At 36.5% G+C, this 24731-nt stretch overlaps 1 protein-coding gene across 15 annotated transcripts in view; it reads left to right on the top strand.

Annotated features, from left to right (window-relative positions):
• Positions 1-24731, top strand: part of ADCY7 (adenylate cyclase 7) — a 61264-nt gene that overhangs the window by 33601 nt on the left and 2932 nt on the right. For all 15 annotated transcript variants that reach the window (XM_035543352.1, XM_035543353.2, XM_035543362.2 and 12 more), the window contains 22 exons: positions 494-643; positions 2937-3085; positions 3389-3500; positions 4779-4906; positions 5152-5310; positions 8904-9036; positions 10316-10501; positions 10617-10660; positions 11617-11697; positions 12493-12565; positions 13330-13427; positions 14177-14261; positions 15859-15996; positions 17164-17223; positions 17818-17856; positions 19199-19365; positions 20558-20639; positions 21224-21379; positions 22086-22232; positions 22641-22748; positions 23825-23939; positions 24574-24698. In XM_035543352.1, coding sequence (XP_035399245.1) covers positions 494-643; positions 2937-3085; positions 3389-3500; positions 4779-4906; positions 5152-5310; positions 8904-9036; positions 10316-10501; positions 10617-10660; positions 11617-11697; positions 12493-12565; positions 13330-13427; positions 14177-14261; positions 15859-15996; positions 17164-17223; positions 17818-17856; positions 19199-19365; positions 20558-20639; positions 21224-21379; positions 22086-22232; positions 22641-22748; positions 23825-23939; positions 24574-24698 — 2535 coding nt within the window. The remainder of the gene's footprint in view (positions 1-493; positions 644-2936; positions 3086-3388; positions 3501-4778; positions 4907-5151; positions 5311-8903; positions 9037-10315; positions 10502-10616; positions 10661-11616; positions 11698-12492; positions 12566-13329; positions 13428-14176; positions 14262-15858; positions 15997-17163; positions 17224-17817; positions 17857-19198; positions 19366-20557; positions 20640-21223; positions 21380-22085; positions 22233-22640; positions 22749-23824; positions 23940-24573; positions 24699-24731) is intronic.

Genomic DNA, 24731 nt, shown 5'->3' with positions numbered 1-24731 from the left:
GGTCCTATCTTACTTCATCTGGTACTGCCTACTGGGTGGATCAAAAGGGCTGCTGCTGCCCCTGGGAGTGCTACAGGTGCCTTTCAGGGTTCCCAAAGCTTATTAATTGGGTGTGTTCAAAGCAGCACCCCAGCTCTTTTGCAGATGTTGTCAGACTTCAGACAGTATGCTGATGCATGAGTTTGTTGGCTGGATTATCCCTAAATCAAACACTGGTGTCTGCAAATGAAAGTGTTAAGCGATACAGCAGAATTCTCTTTTACATTGTACTACTGAATGTTCGTACAGGAATGCTGTCACTGTGTAAGTTAGTTTATATTTCCCAGGCACATCCTGGCTAATTGAAATGCCATGATTTGGTGTGTGACAGGGTAAGGGGAAAATTAAGGCCTGCGAATACTTTTTATTTTTTTTTGAGGGACTAGTAAGTGTGTGTATTGGTGAAAGATCAATGGCTGTTCTGCTGTAGGTAAATATTTTTCTTCTTGTGCAGGTACTTGCCAATGCTGTCATTTTCCTTTGTGGGAACTTGATGGGTGCATTTCACAAACGCCAAATGCAGGTTGCTTCATGGGATTTGTATAGGTACACGTTAAAGTGCATTCAGGTCCGAATGAAACTGAAGATTGAAAAGAGGCAACAGGTAAGTGAAATAATTCATGTTATGAATTGCTTGTTTTCATTTCTAAAGTTGGTGTAATTTTATCAGGTTTGTGACTAATGCCTGTTGAAAGGCTAGGGCTGATCTTTGTGATACCTACCTAATGTCAAAAGTTATGCCATTAGTAACAAAAGAAGGAAGTTAAAGGGAAGAAGCTGTTCTGTGTGGCTTGTCTGTATGAAAATCACAATATTTGTAACAGGAATGTAATTGCCAGTTATTTCAGTTAACTTCTTTCCTAGTATAAAAAGTTAAAGGGACTGGTAACTTAAAAGCAAATGTCCTTAATGTCCTGACAAATACTTGTAAGGTAACTTCAACGGTTAGTTTTGTGCTTCCCTTGGTCATGCTTTTGCTTTGTAATTCTGCAATATTTGTTCTTTTATTTTCTTGTCTCACAAAGTCTTTCTTTTGCTAGAAGGAGAAAATTGAAACTTAAGGGAGAAAAAAAAATCATATAATACATTACGGTGTTGTTTGGAGTATGATTATAAATTATATCTCTAAACTCCAGCGGTATTTAAAGAAGTAGGCAAGGAACATGAGTTTTCTACTGAGGAAGGACTGTAAAGAAGTATCAGTTGAAACTAGTATGCCTTTCTTCTTTTATCCTGGTATAAGTTGGGTTAAGGGTTTAAGCTGGCAGCTCTAGAAGGCTGATGTGTGCTGAGTTCTCTGCCCACAAGTTACGAGATGAAAGGAAGGGGCTGAAAAGTGACCAACTTGGCTGAGTTGAAAAGAAAATGTCACGCTGCTGGTGCAGCCTGTCCTCTGATGATAGTCTAGTGATATGAGATGACAAATCTGCGTGAACACCCTAGCAGAAGTCTGTGCCCTACACAACAGCCAGGGAAGTATTTAAGCAGCTTACACAAGCAATGTGCTTTCTATAACATCTTTGGGTGATGTGGTAACTTGCATGTCTTCTGTGGTTGCTTGTTTGAAGTGTAGATGAGCTTAAGTCTACGGGCAGTTTACTTTTCATCTGTGTTGTAATTTGTCAGACAATTCTGAGCTGCCTTTTTGCCACCCACTTTTTCCCAATGGAAATGATGTGAGAAATGCAGGTCAGAGTTCATCATCACTTTCTGGAAAACTGTATAATGTGTCAGTATCAAATGGCCCCGTTACATCCAGCGGGGCTCTGTTGTTGGCTTAAATTGGTCCCTAAAGTTGACTCCCCTAGTACTAAAATGCTAGGGGAGGGGAAGAAGTAGTTTCTATTTCTGGGAGGCAGCCTCAAGCCAAACTGCAGTCTATGGCTAGTTTAGTCAAGTACTTGACAGACCCCTTCTTCCTGCTGTGATCCCAAGGCATTTATTTTTGCTGGTAGGTGCTGGTTAAGCAGCTCTGGCAACTTGCTCCCATCTGTATACTGCTGCATCCTTTGCTCAGGAAAGGTGGACAAAGATTTAGTCAAAACAGGCAGAGTTTTACTCAGTTACACAATCTCTTGGCTTTGCTGGTAGTGTTATCTGAAAAAGTTTCTGCTTGCAGCAGCTCCACACAACATTTTCTCTTCTGTGGTGGCTCTTTCTATGGGGCAGCAGAGTCTTTCCTGGGCTAAAACTACTCTCCTTTTGTCTTCTGTCCAACAACTTGGTGCTCTCTTCTTTCAAGAGCAGGCTTTTAAGACAAAGCCAGCAAAACATGCAGTGCACTGAATAGTCGAATAGCGTAAGTGGTTTATAACAAGTCTTTATTCTCACTCAGTTCAGAAGACTTTTATTTCAGTGGCATCAGTTCCTGGTTCGTTTAAGCTACAGCAGCATATTATCAGTTTTGTATCTGCTGTGTTCCCAGCACTTGAGGTTCTCAGCTACTTATTCCAGCATTTGTGAATGCATAAGGGTTTTTAGTGCTGCATAGATTACTAGTTATAGAGCGTGAGCTTTTATCAGAATTTTTATCAGATGCTAACGTAATCCTGAGGTTGGTCAGGAAAAAAAATAATTTATCTAGAAATTTTAGTAATACTGATTTATTTATTTAATTTTCTCCTGTTTCATACCTAGATGTGACATCTAGGGCACAAGGAACAAACCAAAAAACCCAGCAACCTATGTAACGCACTTAAATGTAAAATCATTGTTTTTGCTTTTGAGAACTGAAATGGAACAGTCTTTTCTGGAGAACCTGACGTGCATTATGCAAAGGCTATTTGAATAAGGAAGTTTTATATCTTTAATTCATTCTTGTGGCCACTAAAATCTCGCAGTTTCAAAGTTACTATATGAAGAATTTTGCATCATTAATTTTTTTGCTCCCCCTTTAGGAAAATTTGCTTTTATCCATACTGCCAGCTCATATATCTATGGAAATGAAGCTAGCAATCATAGAGCGACTGAAGGAAACTAATGATAATAGGCAAATGCATGACAACAACTTCCACAGTCTGTATGTAAAAAGACACCAAAATGTAAGGTAAGTTTAATTTCCAAAGTAGTTATATTAATATAAGCTGCTAGTTTTTACCAATGCATATTGTCCAGTGAAACTAAAATTCAGAGGTAGACTTCCAGGCTGAAGTGGACTTCTTTCCTGTTGTTGAAAGATAGTCTGTCCCAAACTCATGTGTGGTCTTCTAATGAGTTGAGATACTTGAGCCCTTTTTTTCTGAAGGAGAGGTGTTTTCAATTAAATGCATTTTAATATTTCAGCTGACTGCGGAATAGACATATTTTCATATATCATTTATTTATTTATTTTCCTTTTGTCCTTGTGTAGCATTCTCTATGCAGACATTGTGGGATTTACTCGCCTTGCCAGTGACTGCTCTCCTAAGGAACTAGTAGTAATGCTGAATGAACTTTTTGGAAAGTTTGATCAGATTGCAAAGGTACGCATTGCAGTTTCCTGTACAGTGGGATTAAAGACTACTTTCATTCAGTTAAAATTCAGTTGTTAAAACTTCAAGTGCTGGAAAGTAAAAGTTTCATATTTACTAAATTGTATTGAAGCAGCTATTAAGAACTCTTGGAATAAGTCATGCCATCCTAGTTGCCACCAGCTTTTTATGCTACAGTAGAAGTTGGGATTAAATACATTTGGTCATTGCAACTGTTCCTTGGGTACAGATTTAAGATTTTGAGTGATATGCTTGAATTTCTTCCGCAAATTGCACTGTTTAACAAAATATTTGGATTTAGTGAGTCAAGGTCTTTTGCAACTCTGTGGTTGGGCTGTAAGAAGAGAGTGCTGCTTTTTGTGCTATTTTTATTCTGCAAGGAAATATTCTCAGTCATCTCTTCCACAATGTGAGGATGTTGTAGGCGTCCTAATAAACTACCTAATAAAAGTCCATGGCTAACATGGACACTTGGCTGGATACTAAAGTCTACCAGCTCTGACCTAAAGGTACCCCAGAGGTCTCTGAAACAGAGAAGTACAGGACTGTCTAAGCCTACTTAATCAGAACCTATGGGGTGGCTTCAGATGTTGGAGAATGACATGTTCTCTTAAGGCTTGGACTGATGAGTGAGAACAGCTTAGTTTGATAAATTGTCACTGACTTGGGCTGGTTGTAAATTGTGGTACTTTAGAGTTGATGGAAAAATTGCTGAGCTGTTCCCACAGTACGGATGGTTGGGCAGGTGAAGGTGTGAGCTGTCCCAAATTAAGCTATCTCTAATCATCAGTCAAACCCTAATTTCTCCCTAAATTCTGTGCAGATTTTATGTCACTACATAATGTTATTTATGAGACTGCCATGAGAAAATTGAGGAAAAGGTGAACAAACCACTTATTATTCAGGTGTTAATAAATTAAAGACTAATATTAAGAGAGATAATTAGATTTCATCCTTCAGATGGTAAATTCTTTGACAGTTTTTCACTGCTATAATTTCATTTATAGTTTCTCAACTGCCAGCAGTTCCAAGAATAAAGTAAGAAATAAATAAGATTATTTTATTTCAGAAATGCTTGAAGTAGTCATATCTAATACCTTCCAGGCACTTGGACGCAGAAAATTAGAAGTAGGTTTTGCTTCAAACAGGATTGAATGGAGCCTGACTTCCTCAAAATGGTGTAGACATGTCCTAGATTTGGTGTAATTGGCCTACTTGCAGTTCACTTTTTTTTTTTTTCCGTTAAATATGTTTACTTTAATTTCACAGGAGAATGAATGCATGAGAATAAAAATCCTGGGAGACTGCTACTACTGTGTCTCAGGCCTACCTGTGTCATTGCCGGTTCATGCCAGGAACTGTGTTAAAATGGGACTTGACATGTGTGAAGCAATAAAGTAAGTATAGCACAGAAGACTTTTTAATTGTGTAGAGTCTATGAAGATATTGAATGGAGTAATTCTTAGTATTCTTGTTGACCTTCAAAAAGCATTTATTACCTGTATTTTGATAGTTATACATTAGGTCATAAGTTTGTCTCTTGTCTTTGCAGTGGGTGTATGTTGAGAATAAACCCTAATAGATCTCCAGAAGGAAGAGAGAAAGTCAAAAATGTAAAACATATTCCTTCCTTCTTCCATAGGCAGGTGAGAGAAGCCACAGGCGTGGACATCAACATGAGAGTTGGTATTCATTCTGGGAACGTGTTGTGCGGCGTGATCGGCCTGAGGAAGTGGCAGTACGATGTCTGGTCTCACGACGTTTCCTTAGCGAACCGCATGGAGTCTGCGGGCGTACCTGGGTGAGAACCTTAGCTCTCAGTGCTGGCTCGCTCTATCATCGCCATTTTCATAATTGTGGCTTATGAGTCTGGAATTTGTAACTGTGCCATAATGCAAATCATCCTAATGGCATGAAGAAAATAGGCCAAATGTGTACTTACTTACCTGAGCAGTAAAATATTAATATTTTCTGATGGTTACTTTTCAATGAGCTATACAATTTTTTCTCAGGAAAATTACTACTTCTTGACCTCTCCTTCATTTGAGAAAGTTGTGTGGCTTTAGCAGTACATTATGTTAACTTGTGTTGTGTACTGTAATTTTAAGTTTAGATAAAGAATAGATGCATTTCTTATGTTGACAGGGCAAAGCAGAATATTTACCTGATGTTTCTGTTGACATATAAATCAGGTGGGACCAATTGATATTAGCTCTATATTCAAACACTCCACAAGCCCCAACTCTCAGAAATTAAAATAGACCCTGGTGAGAAGTGGCCAAGCAAGAATTTGGAGCTGTTGACTGTTGTGTATTCTTTCTGCATAGCATTTGTCATGGGCAGAATGAGTAGTCCTGGGTGGAAGAACTGAGGCAAAGCAGTAGAGTAACTTGCTGTGTATTGCTCAGCAGTGAGGAGTGTTGGGCCTGAGGTTGATCTTTTTGCTGTCTTTTTGAAGATCCTTATTGAAAAGGACAAATATAAATGCTTCTAAAAATAGTAGTACTTTGTATGTTCCACATTGAGGAAAATATACCTGTTTTCTATTTTTGAAGTTGAATCAGAGATTAGAATTGAGCTAAAAACTTTTTCTTTTTTTGTTTTTCTTTTTTTTTTTTTTAGTTTGTACAAAAAAGATAATGTTACAGCTTTTCCTTTTTCCATTCCCAAATGACGCTGTAATTTTGCATGTTCTTGGTAGCCTGTGCAAATTAATGCTTACTAATGCAATGACATTCTGAGGGGTATATGTTTGCCATTAAAAAACATTAAGCATTAAGATATCATTTCTCTCGGAAAGTGATTCTAAGCAGGGACATTGTATCATCAGTAAGTGTCATCTTATTTGCATGCCTTGAACACCTTTTAGGTAAAATCCTGTAACTTCAAAGTGATTTTCTGCAAAATAGTAAGGGGATATGAGTTCTTTTCTTTCATTGGTAACAGAAACAGAAAACAAACTAATCGGATCTTAGTTAACAGTTGCAATGCCATCCAGGTTGAGTGTTTTACTGTGATTCTGCACGATGAAACAAGAATATGAAGTTGTAAAATTTCTTTTGTTGGTAAAGCAAACAACATGACTGAACATAGCATGAAAGTTTATTTTTTAGTCATGTTTAGGACTATTGCCTAACGTTAAAAGCTGATTATTCTATTATGTTTGTCATGCTTATATTTGATTCTCTCTTAAAGACTGAAGATCTTTTAGGTTGGCTTGTTGATTCCAAAACATTACAGTTAATAATTTCTGTAGCTATACATGTCTAGCACTTGCTTTTCACGTGTTAAAACTAGCTGAAGGAAACCTTCCATTCCTGGAAGACTAAGCCTCACAGGGAAGGGGGGGTTTTCTATTTGTTATGTAGCTTCCTCTGTGGAACAGTGATCTGTCTGGGATTCTCCATGGCTTGCAATCCTAGCTAGTTCTGCTCCTTCGGAAGACAGCAGAAATTTTGTCACTGGGAGCAGTGTGAGGGTTTAATTTAAAACAGGAAGGATATATGTTTTGGGCTTCTGTCAACGAAGACATTCTGAAGACATTTGAAAGGATGCAGGGAAACTTCTCCTTTTATAAATATATTATTTCCTTTGACTGAATATCCTCATTCGTTTCTAAACTAAAAAAGATTTGTATTCATAACAATGTAATACACAGGTAAAGCAGAAATAACAAACATAACACCAAAACTAAAAATGCATTTGACTATTTCTCTGATGTATATGCCTGAAAGATTGTAATATGTTATTCTCAGACACATTAGCACAGGGAAACGAGAGTGCATATGTTAGATATTGTGCACTAACATCAGGTGCCTTGGTGCGTGTTAAAACTCGCCTTTGAGAGGCAACTTTAGCAACTTTTGGAGTCCAGTAAGCATCAGTAACTGTTGAGAAGTTGTCAGCATAGTCATTTAAATAGGAAGACATATACAGTGAGATCTGAAATGTGCTGTGATAGTGTATGACTTTGGGAAGAGGGGAGAGGATTCTTGATAAAATTGGAAAATTATGGACACTGAACAAATGAGATAAGTAGAAAAAAAACAGGAAACTTACTGCAGTACACGACTGATTTAGTGCTTATTTAATACAGACATCACCCAGTATGCTTCAGTTCCGATAGGGGGGGAAAATGATGATCTAAAGCAGGCTATAAAATTTAAGATTTGAAGGTTTGCCTCTACTACAAAACTGCTTAACTAAGGTAACAATTAGAAAAACCAGTCTTTTGAGACAATTACCAGTAAACAAAACCATGCATCTTCTATATTCCAAAACTCTTACCTTCTAACTCTGAAAGAACTGAAGAATTTTTTGTTCTTCCTTGTGGGAAGCCATAGCCAGTGGTCTCCAGGTCTTGGCTAAATGATCTTCAGGTATCCTCTACAGGATAAGGAAGTTGAGATGGATGGGACCATGATCTCCTTTCTGTAGTGCTGTCAGCTTCCATTCTGGAAATGTTCTGCTCCCAGCTCCGTGCTGACAGGCTGTAGGAATGACAGCGCACTAGTTAACCCCTCAGTGCCAAGGGAAACTGAGAAAAGCAGTGGGAAGATGAACAACTAGAAAGAATATAACAAAAATGTATTTATATATTTGTTTATATGCATATATACACACGTACACTCCTATGAATGTACTAAAGTCTCTTGTTGAGAGATTCTGTGCAAAGGTATTACTCATCATTTATATGGAAATACATGATTCAGGATACTGGATTAAAGAACATCCAAGGGAAAACATGAGCGGATACAGACAAGTGCTAGCTGCACCCATTAAAAGTCTGTTGCTGTTGTTGCTGTGTTACACTCAAATTGTTCTAGTCAGAAAAGACAGACTTTCAGAATTGTCCTCCTCGTTGACTAAAAAAAAACCAACAAACAAACAAAAAAAAGAAACAAAAAAAAGCCTTTTCCAATTCTTTTCAATATTTTCTTTGTCAATTTCTCCTCCCCTCCTCATGTGTTTCCTGCATAAGACAGTCCTCTCTTGTGCTTTGTATGTGAACTTTCCTTGTGGCTCTTGCTGTCAAAAACAACCTGCCTGTATGTCTGTTTTTTTAGTCATTGAATCTCCTGTGATCATATTTCTTCTTGCTTTTTGTATTTCTCTGGCTCCTACTGTGTTTATTTCACCTTAATTTTATGCTGATAGTATCCCAATCTGGAAAGTGTTTTTTGGCATATTTATTATGAAAGATGTGCCACAAAGATCTGCAGCAATGGATTGCAAATATTGTTTTAGATACTAGCAGGATTTCGGAGTTGGCTGCCAAAGCACAGAATGGGTGAAAAGCAGAAATGTCAGCAGTAGCCATTGAAATGTAAATGAGATGCTTAATATGACCTTTCTGTAAATGTTTGGGTCTCTTGTTCTTTCTTCCATTCTCAGCCGTGTACACATCACTGAAGCAACGTTAAATCACCTAGGCAAAGCTTATGAAGTAGAAGAAGGAAATGGACACCTTAGAGATCCTTACCTTGAATCCATGAATATCAAAACATACTTGGTGGTTGATCCAAGGGTATGTGTATGTTTTTAAACATGTATATTTAAATAAATACATTTTAATTGTGTAGCTGTCTGTTTTGCATGCATCTTTTTAATTCAGGAACAGAATTAAAACATGGAATGAGTCATCTGAATAGCTTTGATTTGGGACTTTAGATCTGAAAGCATATCCTACTGTTCTGTGAAATGTCTATTAGCTTGAAGGTAATAAGTGTTATACTGAACTCTCTTACATGGCCTGCATAGAGTCAAAATCTGTATTGGATTATGTATTTGCTTGAACTGTGTGACTCTCAAATTAAGGTCAAAAGGTGGGATGAAGTAACGAAAGGGCACCTGTACTGTGTAGCCACTTTCAGTTAAAATATTCTCTGTGAAGTAGCTTCTGACAACTTCTTCCTCACTGTTTTCGATGAGATTCACCTTATTTTCAAGGTATACAGATATACTGGTATACAGATAACTGCTGGTTACCTATTTAGGGCCGGATAACTACAAACACATCGGGTATTGCTGGTTTGAATTGGCTTGCGGTTGACAATAAAATATTTTAAAAGAAAGAAGAACGAAGACAAACTCCTTTCCTTCAGGATCTTTATGGGAGTCACTTTTAATTACCAAGAGCTCAAGCTTATCTTACTTGTATGTTTTTTGTATGCCACGGTGCGCATGCGCACACACACACACACACATCATATGCACTGCACACATTCTCAGATTTAAGATCTAATCCTTTAAATGGTCCCTACTCACTTGAAGATACCTATGAAATGTTAGCAGTTAACCAGTCAATGATTTATCAGTTTATTCTGTAGTTTTAGCTTCCTTTTAGAAGCTAAAGAGGTACTGCTGTATGAGTACTGCCTGGCTGTTCACCTGCAGCATAGGGATCTAAGGCCGAGTGTCATTTGTGGGATCTTCTCCTGACCATTGTTTTGATATGCCCTAGCTCAGAAATTGAATATCTCATGCTTCTGCTCTTGTGCTGACTGCAAGGAAACTGCATCTAAGATCCCAGGATCTCTCGCATCATCACTTATAAACCAGGAAGCTTGAAAGTTGTTTCACAAGTGAAGGCTTGTAATGGGAGCTCAACCAAATTAATTATGTCATGATTTGCTTTAGCCCAAATTAAATGAGACAAAGGAATCAGGTTGGCTGACACATTGCCAATGAATGTTTAGAGTCCTAGTAAGTTGCTAGATTGTTCTTAAACTACTTAGCTACCCTGAGCTTCATTTGTTTGTAATCTGTATCACTTTGTTTTCTAAGTTACTGCATTTTTCTGTTAGTCCAAACAGTGCATATCAAATAATCATCTCCCTAAAACAAGAGTTAACGATGGGCTGAAGATGCGAGCATCTGTTCGGATGACACGTTATTTGGAGTCCTGGGGAGCAGCCAGGCCCTTTGCCCACTTGAACCATAGAGAAAGCGTGAGCAGTGACTCTTCCACTTCACAAGGAAGGAAAAGAAAGGTGAGGGTTGAAATAATTATTGTCATCTTAAAATTGTGAACTACTTGAAATCTGATGATTTTTGAGGCTGAGTTTCTGTTGTTGTAACTTGTTCTTTATTCCTTATTTGGTTTAGGAAATACCTTTGTGTTCCACTGGGCGCCAGAGGACTTCCGACAGGTTTGGTTTTGATGGTGCTTAGCAACTGTTGTGGTTTAGGAAAAAGCCATTCTTTCTTGAGACAGGACTCACAGATGTATAGCTTTAGACGGCTTTCTCAAGTTTCTTGCAGCAAAAGCCATTTCTATTATCCCTTCTTGGTGGAGTCCTTTTATAAGTCCCGAAAAAGCAACTTCTTTGCTGATTCCCAGCAGTAACCTGTGGTTTTTTGGTAGTGAGATTATCTTGTTGCTCAAGTACTTAAAGAGCACATACTCTTTGTTATATTGTTTACCTCCGTTATATTACTTAGAAATAATTAGAGGGTCCCCTCCCTTGCCTAACAGCTCACACACTCCTGGGTTAACCTCTTAATGGTTAAGGATGCTAATTTTGAGCCTATCTTTACTCATTGACAACAACTGAGTGTAACTGGCTGGCTAAGTGGCTTAAATGTCATTTCCCTCTTTATTCCTGGGTTTCTTGTCTTTCTAGGATTCTGAGTACTGACATTTAGATGTAACGAGGACGTTCTGTCTTTTTATAGGACTATGAAATAACTGTGTAAGAGGAAGGAGAAGTTAATAGGAATTTCTAGTTTCATCTTTGCTTTCTGATGTTGCCATTATCAGCACTAGAAAGCATACTTTATAACTGTATCTGATTTCTGTCTTGGAGTTTTGCTTTGTTTATATTTGTTTGTGCTTGGCATGCATTTGACTTAGGTCTATTTGAAAAAGTACATAATTTATTTTAAAATATTTGCCTGATTTTGAAGGTAGCCAGATGTTATTTTAATGTGTTTTAGGATACCCATATTTATCAAAAAGCTGTTTAAATAAGATAAACAATGTCTGATAATCCCACAGTACATAATTTTTTCTACATATTTAAGGAGTTTGGATAAAGAGGAATTGTATCTATAAGCCATTAATTGTTTCTGAATAACATTTGTGACATGGACTTCATATTCACAGAAATTCATCTCAAAAGGGAAGGATAGAAGAAGATATTTATGATGAAATGATGTCAACCATTGAGGGACTCAGTTCAACGAAGTATGCAGTACTTTATTTTTTTCTCATATTTTCTTCAAGAATAATTTGCATTCTCAATTTTAAGTCTAGATAGCAAATTTATTTTTCGAAAACATTACCAGGATTTTGTCTTGCTGCTTTTTTTGGTTTTGTTTACTGAAGTTCTCTTTTTGCTTTAGTTTGCAGTAATAATATCATTATTTTCATTATTAGAACAAGAAGCAAATGGTTAGTTTAGCCGTTCAATGTGATCTGATACTATGAAATAGCAAAAGTACTGCTTTATTTCTTAGGACCCTCTGAAATGATGAGGTGAACTCCAGTACAGGGATAGGAAGTCAATATTTGCATTCTGATTATTAAGATCTATGAGGAAATGGGGTGCAGTTCTGAACAAAACTTATGTATAAAGACAGAAATCATAGCAAGGCTGTTAACGCTGTACTTCACCTATTCCTAAGAGGTGCCTGGTAATACCTATGGGCAATGTTTGGAGGCTGTAAGCCGTCTCTAACATTTGATGTTATATGTTCCTATTTTTAAAACTCAAAAGAAAGTCTGGAATTATATCTTGCGTGTAACTAGCAAACACTGTTGTCTGTGGAAGTTTTGGATCTGCCTGTCAACAACATTAAAATTTAGCAGCTCATGTGTCAAACTATGAAACACAAAGACCTTCGAGAGCTTTCAGATGTGTATAAAACCATGGCACCAACACCCTCTGTACTATAGAGCTGTAATTCCAACAGCAATGCTCTTGCACTCTTCCCTGGTCCTGCTGCATACTTCTTGTAACACATGTCTCTTTGTATGTAGTCCGTGGTGTAGCAAATCTGATGACTTCTATGGATTTTCACTGATATTTGCAGAACCTGGTCTTGAAAAAGAGGTTGGTAAGATCAAAATAATCCTTTTCGGTCTTTGTTTTGCACTTCAGAGCAGCATAAGAGTAAAGTTGAAACTGTTTCCATTCTTAAACTGGAGTCTAGATATGACCGCACACCCAAAGAGGCTTTTGATAACTAATGGGAAGCAGATCTCATGATTCATTTGAGCTGGTCACTCTTCCTTGATAATGCTAGTTATTAATGCTAAATTAAAGGAGATTGTTTCTGATCTGTGGTTAAATTCTTGCCATAAGGGAGCCAGTAGGATTTTAGTCAGCTTTACTATATAAAGAACTTATTTCAAAAGTAATGAGAATTTAAAAAATAAAATATAACGAAAATATTTTTTGTGGTTGCTTCATTGCAAGTATAACACCATTATTTGTTAGGTATAGAGTATGTTTTCTGTTCTTTGATTCACTGTGCCGTAATGCACCATACATAGTTACTGGTACACACAAGCACGTGTATATATTCATACTGTGTGTATATCCTTTTTTTTGTAAAATTGTGATCATTTGTATCTGAAGTGCTGATTTACATATTCAGTGGTGGATTTCCCTCTAGGTTAGAAATTATCCTTTGGACTGGGCTGTTTATATTTGTTCACTGATTTTCATTTGTTGCCTTTTAGTTCTGTGCATGTTTTGAATAGTACAGTATAAATTTGTGTATATATATGTAATCACAAAGATGTAATAGGATTCAAAAAATATCCTGGAATTGTTCTTTATAGTAATCTGATTTATTATAATCTGTGTTTCAGTATCGCACCATTCCTATTCTAAAACTGAAGAGTTACTTTGCCTGTGCGAGTTTTGTGTTCTTCTGCATTTTCCTGATACAGATGTTTATAATGCCAAAGTAAGTGTCAGTATTTTAATAATTTATAATTCAAATTAACCAATGGTTTAAAAGAAACTCATGTGCATGAAACTTTTTGAAGTCTTTTGGAGTTCCTGAGGGTTTATGCTTAAGAAAGATACACTTCCTAAGACTATAAAAGAGTGCATTCGTGTTGTTGGCATAACAGCCCAGATATCAGTATGGAAATAAAATAGAAATATTTCTTAAATATCATGTATGACTGGGTATATACACAGGGAGATGGTCAGTTGATTGATAATTACTATTTTATAACAATAGTTGGCTGTAAGCTTGCTGACCGAGTGAGGAATAGAAAAATGGGATTAGTTGGTTTAAAAAATAAAAATAAAAAGTGATCAGCAATCCTTTTTTATTTTTTTTTTTTGTAGAGCTACAAGGAAGGAACTTTAGTTTCTTCTCATATCTCCAAGAAAGCAGATATTTGATGTTTCTGACCTTTATGGGATACTTGCTTTTTTCACAGCTATTGCAGTACAATTTCCATGTGATTTATGCATGGGGGTAATAGTTCAGGCTCTTAGGGACGGAGTGGAATAATTTAAAGTTATATTTATGCAACAGAGAGCAGCAATAACTTGTGCTATTTTATGGACATCCAGTGCCATTAGAAAAAAACGATCTATTTATAATTTGAGAAATGCTGTTAGCAAACATTAGGCTGATATATAGCCTGAAAAACATTTTCATTTAACACTGTTTTGTTTAATGCTTTCTCTTCTGTTTAGAACTGCAGAACTAGGAACCTCCTTTGGTGTTGTTGCAATCATCATTGTACTTATTTTGCTTGTATGCTTTGCTGAGAAATGTATGGTAAGTTTAAAAAAGCAGATGGATATAATTTGACAATTCAGCCTATCTTTCAGGATGATGAATTAAGCTGTTGATTTCAATAAGAGTTGCAGAAGCCTGAAACTTTAGGTTACCAGTAGATTGCATTGCCTGAAACAGATTTTCATCTTTTAAAGTTCTTACAGTAGTTCGGAATGATTTGAGTGCCAGAATAGATGGCTAGGAGGGAAGAGGAAGGTATTAACACTTGCGTGATGGGGTTGCTTTTGTGTTGTTTTTTTTTTTTTTTCCCCCGTGTTTATCCTTAATAGTAATTTTGGTTGTAAATACTGAGATTTCTATACTGGAAACAATATTAAAATCTCAAGGAGTTTGAATGCAAGGTTAGTTTTCATAATCATATGTAAAGCCCTATGAAAGCCACAAACATATGAATAATTCATTGACAATGATTTCATAGCTGTTAGAATTCGAAATTCACCATAATTCACCATTACATCAATTTTTCATTGCATCACTAAATGTCTGCAATTGCTGTTTAAAAATATATAAAACAGCCTGTAGTGACATAGAGTTCAACTGTGCAAAATGAAATAAACTCCTTCTTTTCTCCAAGAGCTGTCTGGAGACTGGGGGTTAGAGAGGGAAGGGATTTTAGAGTGTTCCTTACACTCATCAAATCTTCGTTGTGCTAGACCAAGGGTGGGAGTGCATTTTGAAGTTCTGTTGAGATCATCCCACCATCATCTTGTTGCAGACTGGTGAGGGTGGTCTCCCAGGAAATCTGTCACAGAACGTGGTGGTCTCTTACAGAGCCAGGTTCAAATTGTGTAAAAGGGGAAGGTAAAAACGGTGCACTCTCTACACATGTAAAATTTTATTACTAATTTAAAAATAGTTAGATAACATGCACGGCATTTACATAGTATAGTTTTTATTTATATGGATTTTATATGTGTGTATGTCTATATAGAGATGTGTGTGTATATGTATCCATGTATAGTTTCTACGTATTTAAAACACATGGAGAAAAAAAAAAGAAAATTCCAAGATGACAACTGCATCAGGCTTGAGTTTTACACTGGCAGTGTTTGAGTATAGCATCCCTGAACAATGTTTGCGGTCTTCTAAAAGCATATGCTTTACCAAATATATTTTCTCTGAAGCAATAAATGAAGGCTACTAGGATGGCAAGGGAACTGTCTTTGGTTTTGATTTAGTCATCTGAAACTTTAGTTCCAGTAAAGTATTATAAATCTGAATAAAAAAATACAGTGCAGGCTGTCACTATGTTTTTATTAATATTTCTTTAGCACTTTCAATCAGATCATAGTTTGCTATTTATTTTTATAGCAGACATTCAGAAAATGTTATCACCCAATGATAACGTTGATAAGCTTTGAAATCAGAAATCATTATCTTAATTTCCAAGCCTGGAATTTAAGGCATTAGGCATTAAATCTGAATTACTAGATTCAGAGCTCTAAATTTGGATTCCAACAATGAGTCTTGACTCTCTTGCATAGACAAAAGTATTTTTAAATTTACAAATATTTCTTCACACGTACCAAAATGTTGTCCATGTCATTAAAACTTTTTTTTTATTATTATTTTACAGAAGCACTGCTCAGAACGGTGGCTTTTTCTGCGCCATCTTTGTGCTATCTCAGAAAAGGTGGAAACAATGCCTTTACTTAGGCTTCCTTTAGCAGTCATCACTATAGGTGCCTTGCTGATTATAGCTATCTTTAACTTGGTAAGTAATCACATTATCTTTATTCTGTGAGCATATCATAACTTTGAGCAATGTTCTTTTTCCACCTGATTTCCACCTAATTTCCACCTGAGTTGATTTACACATGGGTAATGCACCATGTCATTAAAATAAATAATAAAAAATATTGTGAATATTGTAAAAATGTAAAATAATTCAAAGGAAAAAAATACTAGTTTGTAGAACTAGAAGTTCTTGCAACAGACTTGAGATCTATGTTTCCATCACCTCTTCTTGCTTTCAAGATGGCATTTATAATTACCATTGATTATGACTATTATCACTAAGATGGTCTTCAAGTATTTTACGTGGGTTTAAATGTTTGGCTGAAGTAGGTTTAAGTGGTTTACTCTGTTATGTTCACTACTTAGGAATAATATAGATGGGGGAGGGAGGTGTATAGCTCAGCTCTCTTTTAAAACCAAAGACATTGTGGCTAGACTAAGAAGCAAGCAGAATCCATCTTTTAACTTTAGTTTGAGTATTGTGTTGCACCTGGGGAACACACACATGAAAAACTACCCTTTGGAGTTATGTTATGCTCAAGACCATGTTGTCTGTGTTGTTTTGTTTTGTTTTAAACAAGCTTTATGTGACATCGTGTTAACAGTTAAACTTGTCTGATAGCTAGCTACCAAAGGTGATGTTCTTCCTATCCTGTGTTCTCAGTCTGCCATTCTCCTGATTCCATGGGGAGTTTATTCTGAAAGCTGTACTGTAGCTTTTGTAGGGTTGTTTTTCTGCTGGCTTTGGTCCTTGAATTGACTCACAGTGGTGTCATGAGAACACCACCAGAGACAGCCCAAAAGAAAACAGGAACAGCAGCTGTTAAACTGGTGGGAGAGACAGTAGAATGATGTCTGTGCCAGTTAGCTCTTAGATTAGATTAGTTGTAATGCAAAACTTCACCCCCAAATAAAAAAGTAAGTAAATACTTGGCAATTTTAACCTTCTTGTTTCCTTGTGTGTGAATGTATAGTTAAATGAAGCTATATGGGATATCATGGAGTTCTAACACTTAAGTTGCAGTAGCACTGAAAGAGAGCTAAATCAGGACTCACTGTATAACATGTGGTGAAAAATCTTAAAATAAATGACTACCTGCTAACCAGTTTGTATGTTTTTTTTTTTTTCTTGCTAACAAATCAGACTGATAACGTCAGTACTGCAAACTTTACTGGATCAAATGATGTGAATGGCACCATCTATGTGAGTATCGTCTTCATTTCTAAGATAAAATGAAATGAGGCTTGGATGGTGTGTAGAATATAGATGGATGGCAGTGTTTTGATATCTTTTCATGCTTTTATTAAGACAGAATTCTTAAACCATTGAACACAAAGATTACTACTGCCAAAAGGCAGTTCTAGCAATATTTTCTGTTATTACCCATGACTTTACTGTGCATCTTCTAAGGATTTTCAAAAGACTCATACTTATGGATAAAGCCAAAGTTGGCTTACTTTGGTAACTCAGCACTTTTGAGAGGTGTTCCCTGGCATTTTGTGTCAGGGATAGTTAGGTGCAGCACTCGCTAATTGCACAAAAGTATTATTTCTGCGGATTTATTTTTTTAGCTCTTTAGCTTCAGAATAGCTTTCTATTTTCAGATTGTTCAAATCTTTGGGATGCTCCTTTGTCACCTGGTCACCCCTTCAGGTGATGAACATTTTATTGAACAATGCATAGTAGGTCGTGTGAGGACCCTTTTAATTGAAGTCCTTGTGACAGAAAAGTCGTACATAATGTAATGCAAATTGTACTCATCTAGTAATTTTCTATTCTTGCGTGCCTGCAAATCAGCCTTTTGGAAACACAACTGAATACTTCGTTGAGGAAACTGTAAGTAGTGAATACATTTTATTTTAAAACTCAGATATTTGAATACTATATATATTCTTGATAACTGGCAGGTTCCATTGCTGTATAAAACAGCTTTTTAGGCATCTGGTAGCATCAAAGTTCTTAAGGAAATTGAGATGTTTCTGCTGTTGTTGCAGTGATGAAGAAAGTACGGCTTTGACGTTTTAAACAAAAAAAAATATGCAAAATTGAAAGTAGGTCTAGAACTTTGAGGAAAAGCAGCAGAACAGGGTGGTGATTGTTTGTGAAATGAGAGCTGAAATTGCAGTTGTCCCAGTAAAGTACCGTGGCAGAATGAAAGGGCTTAAATGGCAAACAGACTTGTATTCTCAGAGGGTTGGCTTTGGGGTTGAAATTGTGCGTGTTCATTATCTTTTGAAAGTTATACTCAAAGCCATTAGGATGACAAAGTTGGTACAACGCATTGCTATAGGTGGTCTGATTCTGAGTTGTCCAAAAAATTTTTCTAGCTTCATTTTCTTCATCAGAAATTTTTGCTTAGTCTAAGAATCTCCCAGAAAAGTGGTAGGTCTGTCAGTGCTGTTATGGGTGAAAAGCTGCTATTATGTGATCCTATGTGCATAAAGATGAATAAACTCTTGAGGAGCAGAAGCAGAGGTAATGTCTGAATTGTCTGTAGACTGAAGTATGCTACATCTGTACCTGTGGCAGCAGAGAGCAATCCTGTCTCTGCAATGCATTCTGTAGCAACTGACGTTCGGAAAGCTCCCAGCTGCTGGCTGAATGTGGAAGCCAGGCTTGCACTGTGATTTCCTTATGAAATTTTTAATGCCATCCATTGGATAATGGCTCTAGCTTGATAATGCATCAAAGTTCTCATGAAGAAGGTGTGCCTAAGGTTTGAGAGCTGCTCACAGCTTTACATGTTACAAGTTGAGGAGATGGGAATGTGCTATCAGCTTAAGGTTACAAAGGGAGCACTATCAAAAAGAGGACCGGAATTCAGGAGTTCCTGCTTCAGAGCTAGTTCACTGGACTATAAAGATGGTGCAAGTTAGTCCTGACCTTGAAATAAGTAATTGCTTAAATTACTAGTCTTCAGAAAATAAATTCTGAACACTCTGATACCACTCATATTAATGTAATTCTTTTTGTTTAAATGTTCGTCTTTAACAAAATAAAAACTAGTGGCTATAAAAAGTGTTAAATTCTGCATTTTAGTACAATTAAAAATAAAGGATTAAGTGGTTATCATTTCTTTTTATGATGGTCATGAACTTAGAGCATTTGCTATGGCTTGAAAGTTGCATATGCATAAAGTGTGAATAACGCAACTGCATTTTAAATTCTTCTTTTACAGTATTATGCTTACTGCTGCATTTTGGGGTTCATTGCTTGCTCAGTATTTCTTCAAATGAGCTTCGAACTCAAGGTTCTCCTCCTGTCTGTTGCTGTGACTGTATACCTCATCATTTTCAATGCTTTTCAAAAGTCTAGGAACTTGAGTGTATCCGTCAACAGTACCAGGTGCAGTATAGTTTCTTATTAACAATAATATTCTATTCAAGGTGTTGGATCTTTGTACGCTTACTAGAATATTGAAATACCATAATGGCATGAGTCAGACATTATAAACCTTTTTGTAAAGTTAATGACTCAGAAATCTCATTAGACCATATCACCATTTGTACTTATTTATTCACTTGGAAAGGAAAGAGAGTGGAGGTGTGGGATTTTGTTTGTTTGTTTGTTTCCCTGAACAATTCTACCATGTGGCTTTTAAGATATCTGGAAAATTAGCTTGCATTGAAGACTAGAGGAAAGAAGGGGTAGAGTATCAGTCTTGTAGTAGAGTAGATTTTCTTGTAAGCTGTGAAGCAAAGCCTTGATAAATCTGATTCCTAAGCTGCGTTTGTCAGACGTGCCCAACAGGATAGTGAACTCTTCATTTGCTGACGTGATAATTTGAAAAGTAACAGAAACTTACCTGATGTCATTGAAGAAACTACAAGAATACTTAAATCACATGTGGAAAGCTTTTACTCTTCATTCGCAAGTCTGTTTCCTATATTCTTAGCATATTCTCATAGTTGAAGATAAGGATAAATTTATTTTGCAGAGGCTAGATGTGAGTTCTCAGTGCTTAAAAAAGCCTAATTGAGCTCTTAGTTTAGCCTTGAAATCCCAGATTATTCATATCACAAGAATTTAGTTTGATGCATTAGTGAAAATGAATAATGTGGTAAGAGACTGATTTTTACTATGAAATGTGAATGATCTCTCAGATTTCTGTGGAGTTCTGTACAGGTGTGATTTAATGGTTACATTTGCTTTAGTAATTCAGGTTTTTATTTATTATCAGCTTCCCTTCCACAAATAAAGTTTGTTTTCCTATTTCAAGGTTTTGTTCACCATGTTTTTTGTAGGACAGTGTGGGGAGGGAACATCTTATTACAACAGCTACTTAACAAGGTTTCAGAACCATTTTGTCATTGTGTCAGACAGTTCATGTACTGAACTGAATGATTCTTTCTTTACTATCAGGGTAATCAGGTAACCAGGCAGCCATTGGCACGAATGAATTGGTAATATATATGTGCACAAAGACATCCTCTTCTGCTATGCTTTCTGCTCCCCCGTCCCACTCTCAAACCAACCCTTAGTCGTGTGGATTTTCTTAAAGGATACGGGTGATTTTGTATTGCTTTCTTTTTTTCAGGCTTTTCATTGAAGAGCCAAGGATAATGATTAATATATATCTGGTTCTGTTTTATGTAACCCTAATATTACTTGCAAAACAGGTATGTATATAAAAAGCAATAGGTTAATTCTCTTACTTGCAGCAAGTTGATTTAAATACGATGCAAAAGTATCGTTTATTGAAATTGTGCACTAAATTAATGTATATATTTTTATCTTTTTTTCTCTTGTACTTGTAGATAATGCCAAAAAAATTTACTGTGAAAGGGCAGGAACGTGGTTTTTTTTTTTTTTTTTTTTTTTCAGTAGCGTTTATATTACTGAAGTCAGAACTTTTTCGACATTCCTGCAATTTGGATCCATTGTGATTATTTATCCTAAATGTAGTAGTTCAAGATCAAAACCATCACCGTATTATTACTGTGATTATTATTGTTGTTGTTATTGTTTTATTAAAATACTGTTGTTGTACATACATCTGATGCTACCTGAATGGCATTCATTTGTAGTGACTGCTTCGTATTTTTCTGACTTCCATTTTTGAGGCACACAGTTCATAACTGTTTAAGTTCAAAATGTCTTGAAGAAATCTTATGGCTACTATGCTTTTGAAATAATTTCATTAATTGTATATTTAAGTGAGATATTATATGGATTTAAGTTATGGTATAGGATTCTTTTGCAGATTGACTATTACTGTCGACTGGATTGTCTGTGGAAGAATAAGTTTAAAAAAGAACATGAACAGTTTGAAACGATGGAGAATGTTAACAGGCTTTTGCTGGAAAATGTACTTCCAGCACATGTCGCTGCCTATTTCATTGGTGAAAAACGAAATGAGGTATGTTTAGTCTCTACCATATGAATGACAGTAAATTGGACCAGTGTGACACAGAACATCAGGCCAACAAGCACATAGAACACTGCAATATTTTGCATCTTGTTTGTATCCCAAGAACTTTGTAAACCTAATCTGCTATCCAGACAGGCTCAGAAAGCACAAACTTTTGGTGTCAGTTTCTGAAATCTGTTTTTCAGAACAGATTGTTCAGCTTTGGGACAGAGTGAGTTTTTCAAATACTTAACAATGATTTACTGCTTTCTAAAGACCATAATTCACTGGAGAAGATAGGCCTTCTTTCTAAAGAAGTTAGTTCAGCAGTGGATAGTATCTCTGTGGTAACAACCCTGTGAGAAAAGTTCATCGATAGTGATTTTTCAAAGGCATTTTTGATTCCACCAGCATGTTACCAGAATAAATATTTTGCTGATTTCAAAGCTATGGTAAGTGGGAGAAAACAGGCACTGTCCAGAACAGATAAGAATCTTTGAGATATGTAGATATCTCAGCAGCTTTTCCTTAGGCAAATCAACTTTGTTAATATTTCTGATAAAATTGGACACACCAACTGTAAAGATCTGTAGCTGGCTTCCAAGGAAAATTGTGTTTTGATTACTGTTTGCAAACAATAATCATAGTTTTGAGTGCCTGTGGTGTGTAAGTTGACTGCTGACAATATGTAACTATATTGTTTGTTTTCCTGTAGGACTGGTACCATCAATCTTATGACTGTGTCTGTGTCATGTTTGCATCAGTGCCAGATTTTAAGGTGTTCTATACTGAATGTGATGTCAATAAAGAAGGTCTGGAATGCTTGCGGCTGTTAAATGAAATCATTGCTGATTTTGATGAGGTAATTAAGCTTCTGGCTAAAATGGACTGGATTACGTATTTGCTGCAAAATGTTTCAATAGATCTGTGAGCAGTGGAAGGAGAAAAAAGGCTTTTGTGCTGAACTAATATTTTGAGTTCAGCCTTGCAATCTTGGAAATAAAATGTATTCCATCTGATGGGATCCTCTAATTCGTTAGTAGTATGGCTTGAAAGCTGTGAATTTCAGTAGTTGCTTTATTTCTCTTATGAGCTGTTAGAGCAAAAAGATGAAAAGAACATTTAGTGCTTTCTAATCTAACATTCATGTGATTGATAGTGTTCCTACAGATGTTACTGTTTATTGCGGGCAGCATAGGATTTCCGGTTAAATCACACACTGAAATATTCTATTAAAGTCTCCGTCTCTATTTTCCTTACCTTTGAACAGCTCTTGCTAAAACCCAAATTTAGCGGTGTTGAAAAAATAAAAACCATTGGAAGCACTTATATGGCAGCAGCTGGCCTCAGTGTTACACCAGGCCAAGAGAACAACCAGGTATGTTTTTTTTCTGAAATCAACCTTCAGTGCTGTATGTGTTTTATGAAGCTGTGTGTATGCATGTGTGTTTCAAAGTAGCAGAATGAAGTGTGATGTAAAAAAGGAAGTAAATCACCAAGATAACTTTCTGAAATGTGGAAGATCACAAAACTGTTTTGTCTCATTGAATTCACTAGTTTCTAAGCAAGTGTTAAGACTGCATGCTTCTTACATCTTTTCTCTCTGATTACAGTAGCTTAGCATTTCTAGATGCATAACAGAATAGCTCTGGAGATAAGGAAGAATGGCTGCCAGAGAAAAAGCCATCTTATAATTTGACAGGAAGCTTTAGATAGCTGAGAACTGGCACAAAAAGAGAAGCCTCAAATATCTCATTAGATCTGAATCTGAAACATTCTGTAACCCAAAAGAATTAAGGGCAGTTTCTGTACTCAGGCTAGCAGGATCGTACGTGACATTAGGATGCATGCAGGTGTTGTGTGTGTATATAAAGCATATACATTAAATATGGAACTCTAAATATGGAATTGTAAAATATTGGGAGGGTGTCTAGAGGATGGGGCCGGACTCTTTTCAGTGGTGCCCAGCGACAGGACAAGAGGCAGCGGGCACAAACCGAAACACAGGAAGTACTGGCTGAATATGAGAAAACACTCCTTTACTATGAGGGTGACAGAGCACTGGAACAGGTTGCCCAGAGAGGTTGTGGAGTCTCTGTCTTTGGAGATAGTCAAAACCCTCCTGGATGCCATCCTGTGCAATGCACACTGCGTGACCCTGCTTGGTGTGGGGGGGGCGGGTTGGACCAGATGGTCTCCAGAGGTACCTTCTAACCTCAGCCATTCTGTGATTCTTTGCAATTCTGTGAATCCAGAAGGAGAGACATAAATTCATTATGACTAGCCATGCCAGTTGAATTTAATCCATTTTAAATACTTGTTGAACTGTGTAATTTCATTGTGTAGCCTCATCCTTATACACTTTATTCGTTAACAGTACTGGTTTTGAATACAGACAAGTCTAATACAATCATCTGTGTTGTTATTTGATCATTAACACGTTACAAACTGTAGGATAAGGAGAGACAGCATGCACACATTGGGATTATGGTGGAATATGGAATTGCCTTGATGAGTAAACTGGATGGAATCAACCGACATTCCTTTAACAATTTCCGCTTACGTATTGGTAAGTTCAGTTTGTGAAGAACATGAACTCTGCAGCTCCTTAGAAATTAAAAATGAGGCAGGATGACTTAAGTAAATGGAGTGCTGTGGAGCCCTGCTTAAAACTGAATGCAGTAATTTTATTATTATTAAATGCTGAATAGCTGAAGGTAGTGTTGTCTTGTCTCACTTTTTAAATATGCCAAACTTATAGAAATGCCAGGGATGGGCTTTTCTAATCACTGAAAGGAGCAATAGGAAGACAGCAGCTGGATGAGTTTTTGGAGAAAATTACAGATATGGGTGAAGAGGGAGGTAGTCTGTAATTATTAACTGTTGGCTAAAGACAGTATTGTCATTATAGAAATATATATTTCTATATATTTAAAGTAGAAAAGGAAAAGTTTTGCTTTGGCATAAACTCTGCCCTAGCTCATTTTGGACTTCCATTATATAATGAATGAGTGACCTCCCATCTCCTGAAGTTCAGTAGTGTTATTTATAGAACAGTGATAATACTGCCAGAAAAGTGTAGCAGGGTTAATGTGGTGTGTTTTTTTTTTCTTTCCCTGAAGCTCACAATTTATAGCTAATAATGAAGGTAGGTATCACGTAACCACCTACTTTAGTAATGACACCTGCTTTTATTTATACAGGGATAAATCATGGCCCTGTGATTGCTGGTGTAATCGGTGCTCGGAAACCACAGTATGATATTTGGGGCAACACTGTTAATGTTGCTAGCAGAATGGAGAGTACAGGGGAACTTGGAAAAATCCAGGTAAACGTGAGCGTTGGAATGTCTAAGAAATTA

Source organism: Cygnus atratus, chromosome 12 (genome assembly GCF_013377495.2).
Source record: "Cygnus atratus isolate AKBS03 ecotype Queensland, Australia chromosome 12, CAtr_DNAZoo_HiC_assembly, whole genome shotgun sequence".
NCBI lineage: Eukaryota > Metazoa > Chordata > Aves > Anseriformes > Anatidae > Cygnus > Cygnus atratus.
Note: the sequence above shows the minus strand (reverse complement) of the source record. Positions and strands in the feature narration are given on the sequence as shown.